Source organism: Hevea brasiliensis, chromosome 15, assembly GCF_030052815.1.
Source record: "Hevea brasiliensis isolate MT/VB/25A 57/8 chromosome 15, ASM3005281v1, whole genome shotgun sequence".
Taxonomy (NCBI): Eukaryota; Viridiplantae; Streptophyta; class Magnoliopsida; order Malpighiales; family Euphorbiaceae; genus Hevea; species Hevea brasiliensis.
In genome coordinates this window covers 56,421,918-56,442,529 of record NC_079507.1, presented here as the reverse complement: position 1 = coordinate 56,442,529, position 20,612 = coordinate 56,421,918, and the positions used below count along the sequence as shown (strand labels likewise).

The 20,612-nt window shown below is 33.5% G+C and overlaps 2 protein-coding genes across 2 annotated transcripts; both read right to left on the bottom strand.

The window, feature by feature from the left end:
* Positions 1-3,385, bottom strand: LOC110645586 (la-related protein 6C). Its single transcript, XM_021798794.2, has 10 exons — positions 2,799-3,385; positions 2,216-2,297; positions 2,013-2,107; positions 1,807-1,878; positions 1,631-1,710; positions 1,467-1,545; positions 1,328-1,375; positions 1,168-1,236; positions 954-1,082; positions 1-563 (listed from the first exon to the last, which is right to left on the bottom strand). Exons 1-10 carry the CDS (start codon positions 3,186-3,188, stop codon positions 312-314), a joined length of 1,296 nt encoding a protein of 431 aa, XP_021654486.2. The 5' UTR covers positions 3,189-3,385; the 3' UTR covers positions 1-311.
* Positions 3,386-16,882: 13,497 nt separating this feature from the next.
* Positions 16,883-19,593, bottom strand: LOC110645597 (transcription factor HHO6). The gene is made up of 5 exons (XM_021798807.2): positions 19,163-19,593; positions 18,564-18,805; positions 18,022-18,406; positions 17,544-17,620; positions 16,883-17,436 (listed from the first exon to the last, which is right to left on the bottom strand). The coding sequence occupies exons 1-5, from the start codon at positions 19,374-19,376 to the stop codon at positions 17,152-17,154; spliced, it is 1,203 nt and encodes a 400-aa protein (XP_021654499.2). The 5' UTR covers positions 19,377-19,593; the 3' UTR covers positions 16,883-17,151.
* Positions 19,594-20,612: the final 1,019 nt, after the last annotated feature.

The following is a 20,612-nucleotide window of genomic DNA, read 5'->3' as shown; positions in this document are numbered from 1 at the left end:
AGAGATGTATTTCTCAAATTCATTATTCAAAGTGTTTATACAATAAAAAGGGAATCCAACCCAGAACGATATACCACCCAAAAATGTCATGCAATGAGAATATTGCAATGCCTAAAGCAGTTGTCACAAGACAAACCATACTTTACACCTCAGATTATTAAGAAACATCCACAATGCCTAAAATCATATAATAGGCCAAACAATATTGGCTCCATAACCAATTCTTGCTTCTCTAATTGTATAAAATGTAGAGCAGCTTACTAGTAACTAAGCCACTTAGTAACTAATTGATTGAAAACAAAAATACCCATTTATTCCACTATTGGACTGGCCAGAGCTGGACTTCCTAGTGGCTTCCCACGACCCATGGTGAAACCCCTAGTCCCATCAGGCATTCTTGGACCCCTGGAGGTATACCTAGGAGATGCTTCACAGTGGGGAGAGCTAACAGACGGTGGAAACGGGGCTAGCAGCCCTCGGCCACCATGGCTTTGACCACGTCCTTTGCCCTTGCCACGACCTCTTGCCCATCCCTTCTTCGATGCCCCTGAATTTTCTTCCACCTAGACGAATTTCATGTTACATCAAAACATTAACTTTCTCATTATTGGAAAGATGTCTGTTTTTATAGGATTAAATGGTGTAGCAATGTTGTTACATTAGCCCAATGGCATATTATTTACGGTATGCCAAGGTTATTGTATTCCGAATTCATTATCATTTTCACAAAATGTGACATGAAAGCATAGAGCTCTAAAGTTTTATATTCATCTCTTTTGAAGAAAGTAAATCAGTTTTGAACATCATAAAATGATGCTGCAAATGAAAATAATATCTTTCCAGACCCATCTCTATTATCCTGGTGGTATGAAACTGGGAAAATTGTAAACGCGCACGCAGAGTATCATACACAGAAATCTCATAGGATTGATCAGACAAGCACAGTTACTTACATTACTCTCAGGGACAGATTCTGCATTTTGTATCTGAGAAGAATCTTCATTTGACTCAGGAACCGGAAAGTCTTCTTCATCCAACAGGACGTCAAAGTCAGACTTTCTGCTCTTGAGAACAGATTTTGGCTGGACAATTTCACATGTAAAAGAAACATTAAGCAGAAGAATACATAAATAAGATAAAGGAATTAATAGCTTAGTTTAGCCATACCGAGCATCTGAGCAGCACCCTAACTCGAAGGCCTTTCCTCCAATTCCTTTCATCATTCAACTTCTCAACCTGGCAAAGTTACGAATTCTTATTGTCATTGCAAAGTGAAAAGAACAAATAGCCAATTTTATACCTCGGTATTCTAATAATCTAGACATACCGCTTTCTCTGCTGTATCTAGATTCTCAAACTCCACAAGTGCATGTAGCTTGAGGGGAAAAAAGACAATTCATAAGAAAATTTTATTATCAAACTGTCTTGGTTCCAAAGCAAAGTATACTTTGATTCGTAGTTAATACCTTGTTGGTCATGAAGAAATCACTTTTACCACGGGAAGAATTAGATTCTTGAGGATGACATATCCTGATGGTTCTTACACTGCTTATGGGTGGAAATTATTAATATGCAACAAAGATATGTACTAAAACACTTGAAGAAATATAAAGTTAGTTATAAATTTAACCTTCCAACCACACTAAATATTTTCTCAAGGTTTTGATGAGAGTGATCTTCAGGCAAATTCTCCACCACAACAGTACGAGACTGCAAGAAGAAAGGAGCATACTTTGCATTAAAAAAAGGGTCTTAAATCAACACTTTTAGATCATTTATCTAAGAGAGGAAGTATGCCATGCCTACCTGCAATTCTTCTCTGTCTTTCTCAGTAAAAGGGATTTTACGTTTAACTCTCTTGCCATCTTCACTGACAACCTTAAGCCAAGACAACAAAGGTGTTAATTTTAAAGATTAGTAGATGAGGATGATCATTCTAAATTTCACAACGTTGCTTTCAATGACAACAAAAGAATTGTGTAATTTTAGCTAATTAAGAGGTAGGAACTCACAAGTTTTGAAGAGGACTGAAGTGCTTGGGCAAGCAAATGGTTATTATTAACAAGGGACTTCATTTTCTTTGTGGAAGCAATCACAGATATAGGTACTGTCGTGGAGGCAAAACGTGTAAATGAATGCTATCTCAGTTAGAAGTGTAACTAACTAGAACTACTGAAATTTGTAGGTTCATAAGAAACTCTCTTATAATCCTTACCATAACCTTCAGGATCTTTGCTTATGTGTTTTGACATGGATTCATTGGCAAGAAGGCTTAGGTCACTGAACTGATACTCTACCTATTTCACATATACAAAAAAATAGTTAGATTCAGAAGGCACTTCAAAGTATAACTGCAGTTCTCATAAATGAACAAAATAATATTTTGACATAATGTTCCAATGATATTACAAAAAAAGGAGGAAGACCAAAATTGCCTAGAAAAAATAAATCTGTAAACGATCTTGTTAAATTCCAGCAGCTTGGTTGAGTACTTGCCTCATTCTTCCCTCATTCCCCAAGTGCACATGTTAAAAGAGATCTCAATCATCAATATTTCGGTTTTCTATATAGATGTATTTTATTATCCCATCTTATTTTCATTATTTCAAGGAGTGAGGAAAAAGAATGAAGAAGATTGAACCATGAATCCAATCTTGGCTAATAACAATCACATTCACGAGGATATAAGAGAAGGCAGCAAAAGTTCCGCAACCAATTCATGAAATTGAAGTATGAATTATCCAACAAATACAAAACTGAGAACCCAAAAAAAATCAATAAAAAGAAGAAAAAATAACCTGTTTGAGGATCTTTTGGCGAAGATCATCAGTAAGAAGAGTAGTCTTATTCGAGGAATTAGGCAAAGCAAGATTTGGATTAGAGATCAAATAGGCATGAGGGTCTTGTTCCCCAAGAAAAAGCCAGTCAGATCCAGCAGTAGCTCCAAGATAATGAAAGCAAGGATAGAAATAACCAGAAACCGGCATCTGGGTCTGAGCGGCGGTGGTCGAAGTTTGCAATCTTGGAACGAATTCAGGCGCCTGAACATTGAATTTGAAAGAAGAACTAGTACTGCTGCTACTACTAACATTCTCAGATGGTTTGGATTTGATAGTTTCTTTCAAATCCATGTCGCGGCGGGAGATTTCTTCTTCTTCAATCTTGCGCTGGGGCTGTGCTTGAGCCATGATTTTTAGTTTTCCGATTGAGAAAAATCTCTCTCTCCCTTTGGCTCTCGCTATCGCTCTGGCCTCAGCCACCGTGAGATTGATGGGTAGAGGAGAGTGCTTGTATCATGAGAAAACTGTGTGTGTGCGCCTCTCTCCCTGAAGTTTAGTAACTGTATTGTGAGATATTGAATCCACAATTCGCGCCCAAAAATAGAGATTTTATTTATTTATTATTATTACACCAGACCGTTGCTTGAGGGTTTGACCAGTTATTTGAGGTTTGGATTTTACCCATTAACCACTTCTCCCTATTTATCTCTCTCTCCTCTTCATCTTCGATCTTCCTTTTATCACATAATTTTATTATTTTTTTTATACGCTAATTAATAAATATTTGTTTTTAATAATAAAATTAAAATTAATCCTTTCTTTCATATAAATTGAATTAAAAATTTATTTAATACTTTCCTAACATATATTTTCTCTATCATATTTTACTCTCTTTTAAATCCGATGAATTTTTATGCAATTTTTAATACTTAATATCTATTATAAATTTTCGTAAAATTAAGTTAAATAATAATAATAATAATATATATATAGGTGAAATTTTATTTTTTTTTTAATTTAATTGAAAATTAAATGGATTATGAAGTTATATAATGGGTAATACTTCCTTTCAATAACTTTTACTATTTTAGTGAATAATTCTCATCATATTCATAAATGAAAACTATAATCTGAATTTTCACTCCTCATACTCTTAAAGAAACTAATTAGACTAAAATTAATTAAAAAATAAAATAAATAGATAACACTTTTTTTTATTAAAAATTAAGAGTATTTTCAAATTGATTTTTATATACACCAAAATTAAAATTCCTTTCTCCTAACAATCTTAGCACAAACTTAAATGTTAACACTAATATGTCACACCTAATGCCTTACATTTATAGTAGATAAGGATGATTAAGAACAAATCCCTTTAAGTCTCAAGTAAATTCGACTATTGGGTCGGTTTTAATTCAAATCGATCTAAAATTGTCAATTCACGATTCATTAAAAGAGTGAATTTAAATCGGCCCACAATTCTTCTCAAAATTTTGATTTCAATTTCAATTCAATTTGATCTGATTTAAATTTAACGGTTTATATTTTTTAAAAATTTCTTATATTTTTAAATAAAAAAAATTCAATTTTGCTCAAAACTGAATTCGACAGTGTCAATTCAATTTTGATTTGGTTCATTCATAATTTGAATCAAACAAGAATTTGATTGATTTCGGTTTAGATCTGAATCAATTTCGATTCTAGACCGATCGTGATCGGATCTAGTCTTAAGAAATTACCAATAAATAAATAAATAAAATGTAAACCCACCAATTGCCAAAGTTAGCCCACTCTTCATATGAGAAGGCCCAAAAACATATCATAGGGTTTAAGTAGTACAAATATGTATATGGGTAAGGAAGAATTACAAATTGGATTGAAGCCCAAAAGTGAAAATTTGAAGCATCCCTCATTTGGGATCATAGAGCACATGCATGTCAGATAATTTGAAGCTAAAAATTACTCTACAATGGAGGGTATAATCATTTAGAATAAGAGTTTGGAAACCATGCTTGTCAAACTCCATCAATAACAAGAGAGTGGACCAGTCAAAGCTGTATTTAATAAAATTTCATAGCCACCCTTGTAAAGAAAATGCCACCTTTTTGTCATGGTGCTAGAATTAATGTCATTACCAATAATCATGCTCATGCACTTGTACATAATATTCACATTGATTATAGCTAAAATGCACATTTTAAGCTGCTTGGAATGAATGCATACTTGATGGTTGATACAACCAATGCTTCAAATGGAAAGTGAAAGTCGTAAAGTACTTAACATAACTCATGTTGTCTGCCTTGCCTTATCATCACAATTCACCCTCTTCAAAAGCTATGTCAACACAAAAACAAACAAGAGTTTGAGTTTTCTTTTTTTAATATTTATTTATATCAAATTGAAAGTTTTATAACATCATAAATAATAAATAGTATACTCTCAACTCTTATAAAGCAAAAATCTCATATAATAAATTTTTTTTGAATTGGAGCTGCATGGTGAATTTAGTGTTTACCAAAATTGAATACTAAAATAAGATTTATATAACTTACTCTAATTAATTTAAAATTAAGCTTTGGTTATTCTTATTATTAGAGTTAGGGTAATTATCATACGCAGTCACTCAACTTTATGAGTATTTTCATAAAACTCATTAAATTTCAATTTAATTTCATAAAGAAATTAAAGGTTTTCAAATTAACATGTTGACTTGTCAACTATTTTATAAATAAAATTACCTAACCAATGGTTACTAATGAAAAGGAAATAGAAAAAGGGGAGGTGTTTAATGGCAAGGAGGGTAACTGGATGCGTTTTATGTATTATATTTTCCTTTTTTTAAGAAACTAATAAAATAAGGTAATTTTATTTATAAAATAGTTAAAAGGTTAGGAGGATGTTAGGGTAAGAGTCCCTAACAAAGAATTTATAGAAGATTTAGAAAAGAAGAGAAGAAGAAGATTAGAAGGGAAGATAGAAAGAAGAGAAGATTAGAGAGTTGTATTTCTTGATTGTTGTTCCAGAATGAAAACACAAGAATAGCTATTGAGCTTTATACAACAGCTTAGTAATAACCTAACAACAGCTCAACAACTTTACAGCTCAGCAACTTTAGTAACTACCTCTCTCTTACTTCCCGCCAATCATACTCCCAAGCTAACTCTTTAAACTAACTCCCAACATTTCTAACTACTCACCATTTCTTTCTATACTTCCTCCTCTGATACATAACAATTCCTCCCCCTTTCGAGCTTTCTTGTTCCCAAGAAAGTACAATATTAGGAAATTGGGCCTGTATAAAAGAATGGTCTTCCCAAGTTGCATCTTTAAGAGGTAAGTTCTGCCATTTAATCAACCCTTGCAACACAGTTTACTGATCTCTAGTAATGGTTCTGGTTTGCAGAACTTGCTCAGGTGCCACAACCACTTATTCTTCATTCATAGTTAGCAGATCAACTAATGGAGTCACATTATTCCCCAATTTCTTCTTCAACATTGAAACATGGAATACAGGCTATATGGAAGAAGTTGGAGGCAGCAGTAGCTTATAAGCTACTGTACCATACTTAGCAATGATCTGATAAGGCCCATAGTACTTAGGAGATAGCTTCAAGGAGTGCCTAACAGATACTGCGGCTTGTCTGTAAGGTTGTAACCTCAAGCATTCCCATTCCCCCACATCAAACTGTCTTTCTGACCTCTGTTTATCCACCTGCTGTTTCATTCTGTTCTGTGCTAGCAATAAATTCTCCCTCAATAACTTATCTAATTGCTGCCTTTCTTGCAATAATGTGTCCACAGCCCCAACAGTAGGAGAGTCCACAGGAATTAGTGGGAGAAATGATGGTGAATAACCATATATATAATGCCTCAAAAGGTGCCATCTTTATAGCATTATGAAAAGAGGAATTATACCACCATTCTGTAAGAGGAAGCAAAGTGCACCAGATAGAGGGTTTCAAATGAGCCATGCATCTCAAATATCCTACTAAACATTGGTTAAGTCTTTCAGTCTGACCATCAGACTGAGGATAGTAAGCTGTACTAAATGCCAGTGTTGTTCCCAAACATTTAAACAACTCCTTCCAAAACAAACTAGTAAAGATTTTATCTCTGTCAGAAACAATGGACTGAGGTGCTCCATGCAACTTAAAAATCTAGTCTAAAAATAGCTTGGCCACAGTAGAAGCAGAATATGGATGAGTCAATGGAACAAAGTGACCATACTTAGTGAATCTACAAACAACCATTAAGATTGTATCTTTACCTTTAGATTTAGGTAAATGCTCAATAAAATCCATTGAAATATGCTGCCAAGCCTGAGTTGGTGCAAGGAGAGGTTGTAACAGTCTAGGGGTGGCACAGTGTTCTCCCTTACACCTAGCACAAGTATCACATTGTTTAATCCATCCCAAAACATCCTTCAACATACCAGCCCAAAAGAATTGTTTTTTTAACCTCAAATAAGTCACATTCACCCCGGAATGCCCCCCCAAAGGACTGTCATGGTACAAAGCAATCAAGTGCTGCCTCAAATCAGTGGAACTACCCACATATAGTCTGTTATGATAATAAAGGACCCTCTGTTTCAATTGATAGCCATCTATAGCTGAATTATGCAAAGAGAGCTGTTGTATTATAGTAGTAACTTTGGAGTCACCATCATAGCTATGAATAAGGTTGGTCATCCAAGTAGGAAGGTTGGTATATTGAAGTGGACAACAGTAAAGAGTAGCAGATTGGCCATTCCTATCAGGTCTCTTGGAAAGGGCATCAGCAGCTTTGTTTTCCACACCATTTCTATAAATAATTTTGTAATCAAGACCCAAGAGCTTGGAAATTCCCCTCTACTGCAAATTAGTGTGTAGCCTTTGCTCAAGCAAATATTTAATACTCTCATAATCTGTTTTAATGAAAAATTAACCTTGCTCTAAGTAATACCGCCACTTTGTGACTGCAAAAGTGATGGCTAACAACTCCCTCTCATACACAGACAATGCCTTGCTTCTAGGCCCAAAAGCTTTAGAAATGTAGGCCAAAGGATGACCTTGTTGATGTAGTACAGCCCTCATTCCCCAACTACTTGCATCAGTTTCAATGATAAATGGTAAACTAAAATCTGGTAATGCTAAAACTGGAGCTTCTGCCATGGCCCTTCACAAAGTCTCAAAAGCTTCCTGGGCTGCATCACTCCACTAAAAAGAGTCTTTTTTAAGCAAGTTAGTTAATGGTTTACTGATTATACCATACCCTCTTACAAACTTTCTGTAGTATCCAGTCAAACCAACAAACTCCTCAATTCCTTCATAGAAACTGGAACAGGCTACTGTAACATAGCTTGCACTTTCTTAGGATTAGTAGAAACACCTGCTGCAGTAATAATATGGCCCAAATACTCTACTTCTGTTTATCCAAATGAACATTTAGATAATTTTCCATATAATTGTTGTTCTTGCAATACCTAAAATACCTCCTCCAAATGTAAAAGATGGGAATCCCAATCCTTGCTGTAAATCAGAATATCATAAATAAATAAAAAAACCAATATAAACTTTCTCAGATAAGGTTGAAAGATGTGATTCATTAATGCCTAAAAAGTGGCAGGGGCGTTGGTGAGTCCAAAAGGCATGACATTAAATTCAAAATGTCCATGATGAGTTCTGAAAGTAGTTTTAGGAATATCTTCAGGATTCATCCTAATTTGGTGATAGCTTGCTCTGAAATCAATTTTGGAAAAATATTTAGCCCCATTCAATTCATCCAACAAGTCATCAATAATGGGAACAGGGAACTTATCTTTTACAATTACATCATTTAGTCTTTTGTAATCTATACAAAATCTCCATGTCCCATCTTTTTTTTTAACTAACAACACTGGAGAAGAGTATGGACTGGTGCTAGGCTGAATGATTGAGGAAGACAACATATATGCCACCAACTTCTCAATTTCAGCCTTTTGATAGTGTGGATACCTATATGGCCTAATATTAACTTGTTGAGTATGGGGCAACAAAGGAATGATATGATTATACCTCCTAAATTGTGGCAATTCATGAGGTTCCTGAAATATCTCATTATATTGTTGCAACAGTGACTGCAATTTTTCATTCTCCTCAGAGGTTAGTGTAGCTCCTTCTCCTGTAACTACACATTGACTGTCAGATGATGAAGCACTTGCTGTTGTCAAAGAATTCAGTACATACAGCAGTGGGGACTTGAAATTCATCCTTTTCTGCTGAAAGAAACTCTCAACAGCATATAAAACAGGTGTTGCCCTTGCCTTCCCTACTCCTTGCAATACCACTTCTTTTCCTTCCTTCTTAAAAGAGATTTTAGAAGCCTTGAAATCAAATAATATTGGATTAAAGCTTTTTAGCCAATCTACTCCCAAAATCATATCAAAACTCCCCAGTTCCAAAATTCTAAAATTAAACTGGAACTTATAAGATTGCATTTTCCAACTAAAATGCTTACATTGATGATTGCAACTTAGTTTCCTTCCATCAGCTACAACTATGGCAGTTTCAGGTGTCTAACCCAAATCCAACTTCAATTCCTCAGCCAATTTTCTATCAATAAAACTACTATTGCTACCAGTGTCTATTAGTATTATTACTTCCCTGTTCTTATGAACTCCCAGCACTCTAATTGTGTCTACTCCATCACTACCCTCTACAAAGATGTCTTGTGACAAGATTAATTTCCCCTGCTCATTCACTTCATCCATCTCTTCAGGTACCTCATGCCATACTTCCTCCCCATTTCCTTCCTCTTGTTCACACACATGAACTGCTGCTAAGGTTTTAGGTTTGCATTGGTGATCAGGAAAATACTTGTCTCCACATTTATAACAAGGTTTTGGTTGATATTTAGTAGTAACAGAGGACTGACTAGTATGCTTAGAAGAGCTAGAATTATTGGTACTTTGGTTAAGAGATGGTAAACTAATAGTAGAATTAGATTTATTGGTAATAGGTAGGGAAATTGTGGTTTTATGTTGTGAATATGTGATAGGAGGTTTTGGAGGGTAAGGGTATGCTTGAGAATTTTTGGAATTGGAATAAGGAGAATTGGAATTGTAATTGGCAGTGTTTCTAATAAAATTTGAGGTATAGGTCTTAGTAAATGTTTTGGGTTTCTTGGTAACTAGCAGCTGTTCTTGCAACTTAGCTACTTCTATTGCCTCGGTTAAAGTTGTAGGTTTCAACATCCTCACCATCAACCTTATTTCATCCTTAAGATCTCCCATGAATCCAGAAAGAAAATAGGCTTCTCCCAAATCAGGTATCACTCTCTCCATTCTAATCCTCAAATCCTACAAAATATCCAAATATTCATCTAAAGAATTTTCTTGCCTCAACTTCATAAATTCCTCTAGAATATCTTCCAATCCAAGATCCCCAAATCTCCCACACAATCCTCAGAACACCCTCCCAGAACCACTTCGTACATTCCCATGCTCCTGGATCGGTCGGTCCGCACAGCTAGAACGTCCGGAAAAATATTTAAATTAAAGTTGGGAATCATAATTAACTCAAATATTAATAAGAAACACTTAGTAAAAATTTTAGAAATAAAATAAAACCAAGTAAAACGAGCCGGTGCCCAAGCGATGGGTAACCGGAGGGAAGTTGCGGTTCTCGCAACGAGGAGCCCTAGACCCGGGGGAAAAATTGTAAAATAATTTTTGGGACTCCAGAGAAGGGTTATTGAGGTTCCCATGGCATTAGAATGCCAAGAAAATACCTAGAAAAATTTTTCAATCGGTACAGACGATTTTGACCCGTTAAGCCAAACGGAGGGCATTTTGGTCATTTCGCCTTTCGAGGTGATTTTTGGCCTACTTGTCCAGTTGAGTAAATAATTAATATAACGTAAAATATGAATAAACATTACTAGAAATTAAATTGAAAATGAGTAGTGGAGGAAAGAAAAGAAAATGAGAAAAAAAGGTATTTATGACATCGTGGTGATGTCATTAAGAAAACAATGACCAATCAAAATTAAACTATTATTTGACTAACTATTAAAAGAGATAAGAGAAGACCAAATTGGCAAAAATTGCAGCAGTCATCCTCCCCAAAACAAACCAGCCGAAACACACTAGAACCCTCCTCCATTGATGTTCACTTCAAACCTTTAATTCCCTCCTTCATTTCACCCTAAAACTCTAGTTTCCTTTCACTAAAATTTGTCCTAGCACCTTGCATAATCTTTTGGCAGCCAAGAAGAAGAAAGAAAGTGAAGCTTTCTCAAGCTTGGATTGGCATACAACAAGGTTAGTGCATATATACACTTAAAACTTTTAATTTCTATGTTAAGGACTTGAAACCAACAAGTATTTGTGAATGAAATGAACCAAACTCATGTGTATGTCCAATATAGAATTCGGCAGCCCTATTGAAGGTATAGGAATAAGTGTTTTGTTGGTCTTAAAGTGGACTAAAAATGATGTTGAGGATATATATATATATATATATATATAGGTGATGAATTGATATGCTAACTAAGGCACCTTGTAGAAATTATATTGTGAAGCTAGGGTTTTGGGAAGTAAAAATTAGCTTGGCTTATGAAATTGTTAAAGTACATCCTAATGGTCAATTAGTGACCATTTGAAGTAATTTGACCTTAATTGGGACTGGAATAAAGCATGGCAAAGGGAAGGTGTGTGCTGCCTAGAGGGTGCAGAATGGTGACTGAAAATTCAGTCCAATTACATAGCCATAACTTTGGCTGTGTTAGTCCAATTGGTGTTTGGCCAATTGGACATGAAACTAGGTTTATAATGGCACATTTTTGCTGAAGAAACCATGCCCAAAGGACCAAAGTAAGAGGACCAAAACTTGGCCCCAATCCGGAACCCTGAAACTGATTCTGCAGAATTGGCCAAATGAATAGTAAACTGTTCATTTGGCCATAACTCACTGTAGATTTGGTCAATTGACCTGAAATTTTTACAGCAACAAGTTAAGACATAGACAAACAACTTTCATGAAGGAACCTACCCCAAATTATGGCAAGAACCTATCCAACCAAGTGACTCTAGTTACTGTTTATGCACTGTAGATATGGTAATTTTCTGCAAAATGCACATTCGGCCAGCTTGGGTTTTTGGGTCATATCTGGAGCTACAAAACTCCAAATGGAGTGATTCAAAAAAGGAAATTCAACTAGACAAAATAAGGAACAACTTTCATGTTTTACATTTCTTCAAATTCCCACAGTAACAGTGTCCAATGGAACAGTGAAGTTGACTCACCAAAACTGAAAATTCTGCTTGTGTTGAGTTACACTTTGGAATGGTATTAACACTTAATGCCAACAAGTTTTAAACACCAAATGTGGTATGTTGGGAGTGCCAAGGTTGATGTACACATTTTTATTCCAAAAGTCAACATTTTTGTTGACCAATGATGAATAGTGACACCAAAAAAATTTGAAATTCATAAATTGAAGAATTTAAAAGTTTCAAATGCCCTAGTATACCTAACAAGATTGGTTTGGATAGTTTGGCATGCCAATAGGGTTCAGTTAGCGATCGCACATGGCAAAAATGCCATTCTGTGATTTCATGGCTTTTAGCCATTCTGACTTTGCATTGAGACTTGGCCTTGTGCCTGAGATTATTTACAGCCTGGTAGCTGTTCTGTTGCACACCGGGTGATGCATATGCGACCGATGGTGTGACGGCCCGAGGTACTAGATACCCAGTGCCAGTTTACCCGTTATCCAGTCCAGTCGTCTAGTGTAGGTTACTTGGGCAACCAAATGAATGAAAATGAGCAATGTAGAAGAAATAAATGAATGGATATACAAATTCATGACAAACAAAACATGTACATGCAATACATATTTATATATGTTATTTCTTGTTATTTTATTATTGCACCACTAAGCATTATTGCTTAGCGTGTTACTTTTGCCACGCGTAGGTACTGGAGATCCTGATCGTGAGCCTAGTAGACCACAGACTGGGTGAGTCCATCTGGCAGTTCTGCACCGTGTCCGTGTCACCTCACTACCTGCAGTGCATTGGTAGGACACTAGATGTCATTTTGTCATTTTGTAATTAAATTTTTATTTTCTCATATGTATTTTGGATTTATGTAATGTATTTTGAGGTTCATGTAAATAATAAAGATTTATGGTTATGTATGGAAGTAATTTGAGTATTTAATTGTTGTTTATATATGAGAACCCTGAGAAAGGGATGTTTGAGAAATGAAAAGGTTGTTGAGACCTGAAATTGAAAAATTGTTGGGATCTTGATATTGAGTTTTATGATGATATTGGAGTTGGGAATGAATGAATTTGTTTATTGGAAGTGTTTTTAACAGGTTCCGAAGAACTGTTTTCTCCATTTTTAGTCGGTACTCCGCCGGATTTTCTATAAAATTTTCGGAACCTCAAATAAATAATATTTTCGATAAATAGCTTAAATAAAGTATGATTCTTAAATTATATTCAAAGACATGATATAAATTAATTAAGGTATATTAGAGTGTGCCGGTACACCGTGTGGCATTACTTACTCGGGTATACTGTACACGGGTAAGGGGTGTCACAATCCCTTCTCAAATTCTTCCCAAGTATGACTTGCCCCTTTATGCCAATTGTGAAACCAAGCATCAACCCTATCAATCAAAAATAAACTTACAATCCCAATTATTTGTTCCATAGGAACTTTATATACTTCAAAGTATTTTACACATTTTCTAAGCCAAACCCTAGGTTCTCTTCCATCAAAAGCAACTAATTCAATTTTAGGCAGAAATGGATTCATACCTTCAATGGTTGCAACATTCCCAATACTGCCTTGATCCTTTGTTTATGGGTTAGGCGAATCCTTTGGAATTGGCAACAAACCCCTACTCTCAGTTCCTCTGATTCCATTTTCTTCGATTGGAGTTTCTGCCCCTTTTTCCTTAACCATTATACTCATGAAAGCTCTTAGGTCCTGCCTTAATGCATCATTATCAACAGAAGCCCGATCCAATTTTCCCTCCATACCAGTGAATCTTTCCTCCATTGTATTAAATTTTCCATCCACATTCTCCTGCATAATCCTAAATCTTTCTTCCAATTCTGCAATCCTAACCATCTCAGAACTAACCACCACTGACCTAGTCATAATTTCAACAGCAATGCAGTGAACACCCACTCAATTCCCTTTCGGCAGGCTCTAATACCAATTGTTAGGGTAAGAGTCCCTAACAAAGAATTTATAGAAGATTTAGAAAAGAAGAGAAGAAGAAGATTAGAAGGGAAGATAGAAAGAAGAGAAGATTAGAGAGTTGTATTTCTTTATTATTGTTCCATAATGAAAATACAAGAATAGCTATTAAGCTTTATATAACAGCTTAGTAACAACTTAATAACAGCTTAGTAACAACTTAACAACAGCTCAACAACTTTACAGCTCAGCAACTTTAGTAACTACCTCTCTTAGTTCCCACCAATCATACTCCCAAGCTAACTCTTTAACTAACTCCCAACATTTCTAACTACTCACTATTTCTTTCTATACTTCCTCCTTTGATACGTAACACAGGATAACTTGAAAATTTTTAATTTTCGGTCATAATAATTTTTATGAAATTAAATTAAAATTTAGTGAGTTTTATGAAAAAAATTAAAGTTTAGTAACTTTTTTAAAAATATTCGTAAAGTTGAGTGACCACATGTAATATTTACCCATTAGAGCCACATAATATAAAACAATTTTCTTTTCTCTATAACACAATTTCATTCAAATTAATAAGATAATTTTTCTTCTTAATCCATGAAAAAAAATTAAATTAATGGAAAATAAAATAAATAAATTAGGGTTTGTACAATAAATTAAAATAAGTTGTTCGTTGGCCTTTTCGCCAAATCCTATTTTTTTTTTTCTTTTCATGAGATAAAAACACACGCACACCTGGGTCAAAGACAGAAATGGATCACACCTCAAAACCATGGTAATTTTAAGGAGATCTTTGTTTCTATATAATCCAAATACACGTACACGTCACATTCGATGTAGGATCCCGAAGTATCAGTCAACAGACATGCCCCACATGGGACCTCAACCAGGGCCCTTACCACATTGGTCACTCCAGAACAGCAATAAAGCCTACTTTTTTTCTTTTATGAGAGAAAGATACACGCACACTTAGATAATGGATAAAAATAGACTACACCTTAAAATCATGACAATTTTGAGGGATCCTTATTTCTATATCTCAAAGGATCTTTTGCCAAATACTGTTACTTTTTTTTAAAGGTTGGCCTTTTGATAGCTTTCTTCCATTTTAAAGTTTCCTAATTTTATCAGACCTATGAAGGGAGATCATCACATCTGGCTGGACTTTGAAGGAATCTTCAATAGGAATATTGTTCTTAAGTGGGACCAAATTGTATACATTTTTAATCTAAGCTGACATGTGCTTAGCTGCTGCACTGCACATATTCTATTCTCTATCTTCTAATAAAAGAAACACAACAGTCCTTTAGATTTGAAAATCTAATCACTCAATTAATTAATTAATCTTATTTAGAAGGACAAATCAATGAGAGGCTCCATCATTTTCACCCTCACTTCTTTCACCAAACAATTGATACCATATTTAAAGTGAGCTTGTCAATGTGGGCTCCTTCATTATATCTTGTCTGTGAGATTCTCTCTATTATTTTGTTTCTGAGAGCGACTGTTTTGTCAATGCATTTTTTTTTTAAATTATTATTATTGGTGGGATACTACTGGATTAGGTGTCTGGATAAAATTTGAGGAATTTTAACTATTCACTTGTTAAGAAGCTATTTGCAGACCTCATAATTCAGTCATCTGGCTCAAAATTATATATTGGTTTAGAATTATATTATTATTCTATTTGTCTAATGATAAATACAGAAGAAGAAAAATTCTCAGAAGTGTATGAAATGAACTAGTCAAAACCAAATTCTGGGATGAGTAAATTTTTTGTTCTCAATTTTTATATTTAGTGTTTGTTTAATATTAAAATTAGAGAGCTAAAACTGTTTTAAAAAAGAAAAATTATTTTAAATGTTATTAAAATAAATAATTAAAAATAATTATTTTATTATTTTTATAATTAAAATTTATTAAATTTAATTATAAAATATTTTTTAATATTTTATAATTAATATATTTTTAAAAAATATTTTTCTCAATGATAATTTTAACAGTAATTCTAAATATATCTTACACAGATGCAATCTGCAGTTAGGTATTGGGTCAAAATCAGTTTTGGTCAGATGTCTTGTCTTCCAAAAATACCTTCAATTTGGACAGTAAACAGAACATTTGAGTGAACAGAATTTTCAAGAATAATGGCAAGTGATTGTTTGTCCTTATCATTTTCTTGAAAATGAAAACCTCATTCCAGAATAATTTAGATTGGACTCGATCAAGAGGAAGTTAAGGAATATAAATCCCAAAATATTCTCACAATGCAAGTCTGGTTTCTGTATTTTTCTTATTCTTCTTCAACCAAATACACTCCAACACAAGGGAAAAACAATATTAGAAATTAAAAAAATAGAAAAGTTAACTTTTCTGCAGAATAAATAAATGTGGAAATGTAGTTTCCATGATAATAATGTAGTGGGAATGAAATGACTTCTGAAAATTCGTCAAGACCTATTAAAAACGAAAGGGACTATCAATATTGAAAATGAAATGTTCCTAATTTCCTATTTAATTCCCTTGGGAGACGGCAACGAATTACATATGACAAGGAATCCTACAATGGTTCCAAGTGTAAAGCTAGCTGTGTTCGTTAAAAGTTTCTTTCCTTCCTTGGCCTTTCTGGCAAGTACATGGAAATTTATTATGAATTCCCTCTCAGAATTTTACCAAATTTTATCTTTCTCCTAAAGCAATTAAAGAGAAGGAACTTTCAGAAAGTCTTAAAGCAAACTATAGATAACTTGAACCAGTGATCCAAGAAATAATTTTTTATATAAATCTATTTCCACTGAATGAAGCTTCAGGATAAGAAATTCTCTCTGAACTTTAAAACATTCCAGAAGGAAATACTCCAGAAATGAAACATTTGCAATCCTCATATTGGCAGGAAAAGTACAGCACAGAGGAGTTATAATTAATGATCTCGTTTCTTCCATGCAAACGTGGATATTAGAATTCTTGTATCAATTCCGAGAGAATACAAAACTCAATTTTAAGACACAAAGAAAGCTAATCCTGCAAAATGTCACAGCCTCTCTCACTCTTAAGATCCCACTCCATTATGTAATTTTAAGTATTATTTCTTTTTTCTTTTTAGTCATATAATATAACACCAACCACCCTCCCCCCTCCCCCAAATGTATAATTTTTATCTGCAAAATTCATGGTGGATACACTTTATACATCGTCTTTCCCTGACCTGTAAACATGACTCTTCCAGCTATAGCCCTCAGATTTAGCATCCTCATCATCTTCCATGCTATCACCTCCTGTAGTTGAGGTCCCTCCAGTGTTTCCTGCAAACTGCAGGGGACCTTGAGGAGAGCCAGATTGGGAACTGGTAGTTTTCAACGAGTCACCATACTGATCTTTGGACATCCACAAACCGCCCAAAACAACAACAGATTGTTTTGCAGAAGTAGCTGTAGCTGTTGGCACTCTTCGTGTATGAAGTCGGTATTTCTGCAATGACAAGAAATAATTTATTTTCCATCAATCTTCAAATTTTAACATGACTTTCCTTTTACTCTTGCTTAAACGAAGGAATGAGATGGAAACTTGAAACTCACTTGCAAATGACTCTTCACTTCATCATTAGTCAAGCCATCAACTTGCATTAGTTCTCTAATCTGCTTTGGAGTTGCAGCTGCAAAAATTTCAACAAAATTCAAATTAGATCTTCCTTAAAAAAAGCATAAAAAGTTTGCAGAGTTAATAAACCCCCCAAAATCAATCGATTCTACTTTCAGACTTCCATCAGATTCATTAATCTTTCACATTCCAATCTCTCATGTCATCTCTATCTCCATATTTCTGACAAGCATATACATAAAATTGCAAACTTCATCAGTTCATATCTCAATCTCTTAACCACACTTTCCATCTTTGAACATCGATTCTCACATTAAGAGACAAAAATGTCATGTACCTTTTGCACTTTCTATCCACCATATACTACGCAATATCAGGAATCTCATTGCAAACAACATAGGACCAAAATCACCATAAAAGTTTCATTTGAATTTATATTTACTATCATATGCTTACCTTGAGAGCCTCCAAGTTGTTGTAGAGCATTGACAAACCGCCGGTGCAACTCGGGGGACCAACACCTCCTCTGCTTCCTAGCAGTCTGTTGCTGAGGTGGTTGTGGACCATTTCGTAAATTTGAATGAGGATTAGGGGCAGAAGATGAAACTGCTCTACTGCAACTGATTCTTGAACCTGTAGAACCAGATTCTTCCCTGAAGTTCTTGATTCCAGGAGTTAAAAGAGAGAGACCAGGAACTGGCAATTCCTCGCTAGTATTATTATCCTCATTCCTTGTTAAAACAGAGTAGGTCTTAAATGGCATAAATGCTCTTGCTGCACTCCTGCTTTTGCAGGCCTGGAATGTATCCTCGTTTGCATATTGATTTCCTTTCTTAGTTGTCTGTCCAAGAAAATCAGTAAAAAAAAAAAAAAAGACAGATCAATCCCCGTTTTCTCTTGCTTTTAAAGATTTTTCAACTTGGAAATACATCACAAAAACTCAAATGCAATTTTATACGCACAATTTTATTTTATTTTTTTTGGTGTTAATGTGTTACCTTAGATTCTAGTTTGAGATTTTGTTTTTGATCAAAGATGTAATCAGTAGAGGGATAATCATTAGTGTTCCATAACTGAACGGAGCTCATCCAATTTTTCTTATCTTTGGCGTCTTTTTCCTTTTTGATTCGACCATCTTGTTCATCATGACAGTTTTTCTTCAATGGGATGAATTCTTCTAAAACTGGTGGATTATTTGATGCCGCACATTGTATTGACTCTGCCTTCAAAAGTAGAATTGCTGCAACAAAACAGTCAAAAACAGCCTAAGATAAGCATCATCAAGAACCAAAACAAGTCTAATCTCGGAATTAGTCTCCTCAAAGCTTAAAAAAAAAAAGAACAAGAGAAATCCATTGATTAAATCTTTTTTTTTTTTTTTTTGAAAAAAAAACTCATTTCCCATACTGAATTCCTCCATTCACAAAACTGAAAATCAAAAGAACCCATTGACCAAAATTCATCAAAACATAATCAATCAAAATCATAAAAAGAAAAAAATGAAACAATTCTGTGGAAAAAATCTAACCAAAAGCAACCATTAAGGTAATTTAAAACTCAATTTTTTTTATTAAAAAAATGCATAAGAAAAACCAACCATCATTCAAGAGAAGCATGCAAAGAGGGAGCTCGCGCTTAAACGCATCGATCTTGCTCATTTCCTCTTCCAATCTCTTAACAAAACCGTCAAGTTTGGAGACCTTATCGGAAACATCACCGATCATCGAAACCTCCTTGAGGAAATCACTGATCGTTTTGGGTACATAAGTAGGCCTAAAATCCAAGCTCAGATCATGAGGAATTAAACCCATTTCTTATCCGTCTCAAAATTTCAGATTCTCCCTTTTCTTCCCTTTCTTTCTCTGTATTCTGATGTTTCGTCAATGGAGAATGGAAGTGTGAAATGAAACCAGAAGAGATGTTGAGATCTATATATATAGAAAACAGAGATATGTTATGTAGTGTGAAAGAGAAGTGTTTGTTTTTTTTTTCGTGAAAAAAAAAAAATTTCATAGAGAGAGATAGAGAGAGAGAGAGAGAGAGAGAGAGGAACTGGAAGATTCTGCTGTGGGTTTTTTCGGATTATAAAAATCTATTTCGCGTCGTCGCATATTTTATCTTATTTCACCACACTGAGTCAACTCGCCTCCGATTCGTTTAACTCATAAATTAAATCATCGTCATTATTTTTTATGATATAAATATAAATTTGATATTATATTTTTTTAAAAAAAAATTGATTTGCATAAAATTAAAATTAATTTATTTATATATAATTTATTTTATTTAAAATAAGGATGGTTTCTCTTTTTCTTAAATATAAATAACTTAAATACATAAAATTTCTATAAAATTTGGTATTATAATCTAATAATAATAGTAATAATAAATACTCAAAACTAAGGTCATGTTGTGTATTGATTTGAGTTAATTTATTAAATGGACTCATAAATTGACTTATAGATACATTAAATTGAAATTTAAATCATTTATATTGTATAAACTATAAAGATTAAATATTAAAAATAATTTATTAAAATTAAACATATAATATATATATATACATATTTTTATTGTATTATATTTATATGTATTTGAAATAATGAAATTAAAAATTTATTTCACTATAATTTATATATAATTAAAAGTTCTAATTAGTATATCATAGTCTTTTTTTATTTATAAAATTAAATAAATAAATTTAATAAAAATTTAAAACTTCTTACACAAGTGATAATTCATTATGATTATGATTAATTAAGTTATATATTTAGATGTATATAAATTATATAGAGTTAAATACTATAAGTAATTTATATTAAAAATTGTATATATCATAATATTTAATAAAATAAGTTAAAGTTGTTATATGAATTACATATAATTGTAAAAAATTATAAAATAAATAATTATAAATAATATAATTACAAAATTAAAAATATAATAAAAACATATAACAATATAAAATATATATATATATATATAATTTATAGCTATCATAATTTAATTAATATTATTATGATTATTAATTTATTTATTTTGACTTA

What these genes read in the sequence shown, in the direction of transcription:
- LOC110645586 (XM_021798794.2), bottom strand. Translation starts at nt 3,188, where the DNA reads ATGGCTCAAGCACAGCCCCAGCGCAAGATTGAAGAAGAAGAAATCTCC. An exon ending in ATTTCTTCATGACCAACAAG is followed by an intron (nt 1,376 to 1,466) that starts GTATTAACTACG and finishes TTTCCCCTCAAG; the next exon opens with CTACATGCACTTGTGGAGTT. An exon ending in AATCTGTCCCTGAGAGTAAT is followed by an intron (nt 564 to 953) that starts GTAAGTAACTGT and finishes AAATTCGTCTAG; the next exon opens with GTGGAAGAAAATTCAGGGGC.
- LOC110645597 (XM_021798807.2), bottom strand. Translation starts at nt 19,376, where the DNA reads ATGGGTTTAATTCCTCATGATCTGAGCTTGGATTTTAGGCCTACTTAT. An exon ending in ATCTCAAACTAGAATCTAAG is followed by an intron (nt 18,407 to 18,563) that starts GTAACACATTAA and finishes TTTCTTGGACAG; the next exon opens with ACAACTAAGAAAGGAAATCA. An exon ending in AAGTGAAGAGTCATTTGCAA is followed by an intron (nt 17,437 to 17,543) that starts GTGAGTTTCAAG and finishes TTGTCATTGCAG; the next exon opens with AAATACCGACTTCATACACG.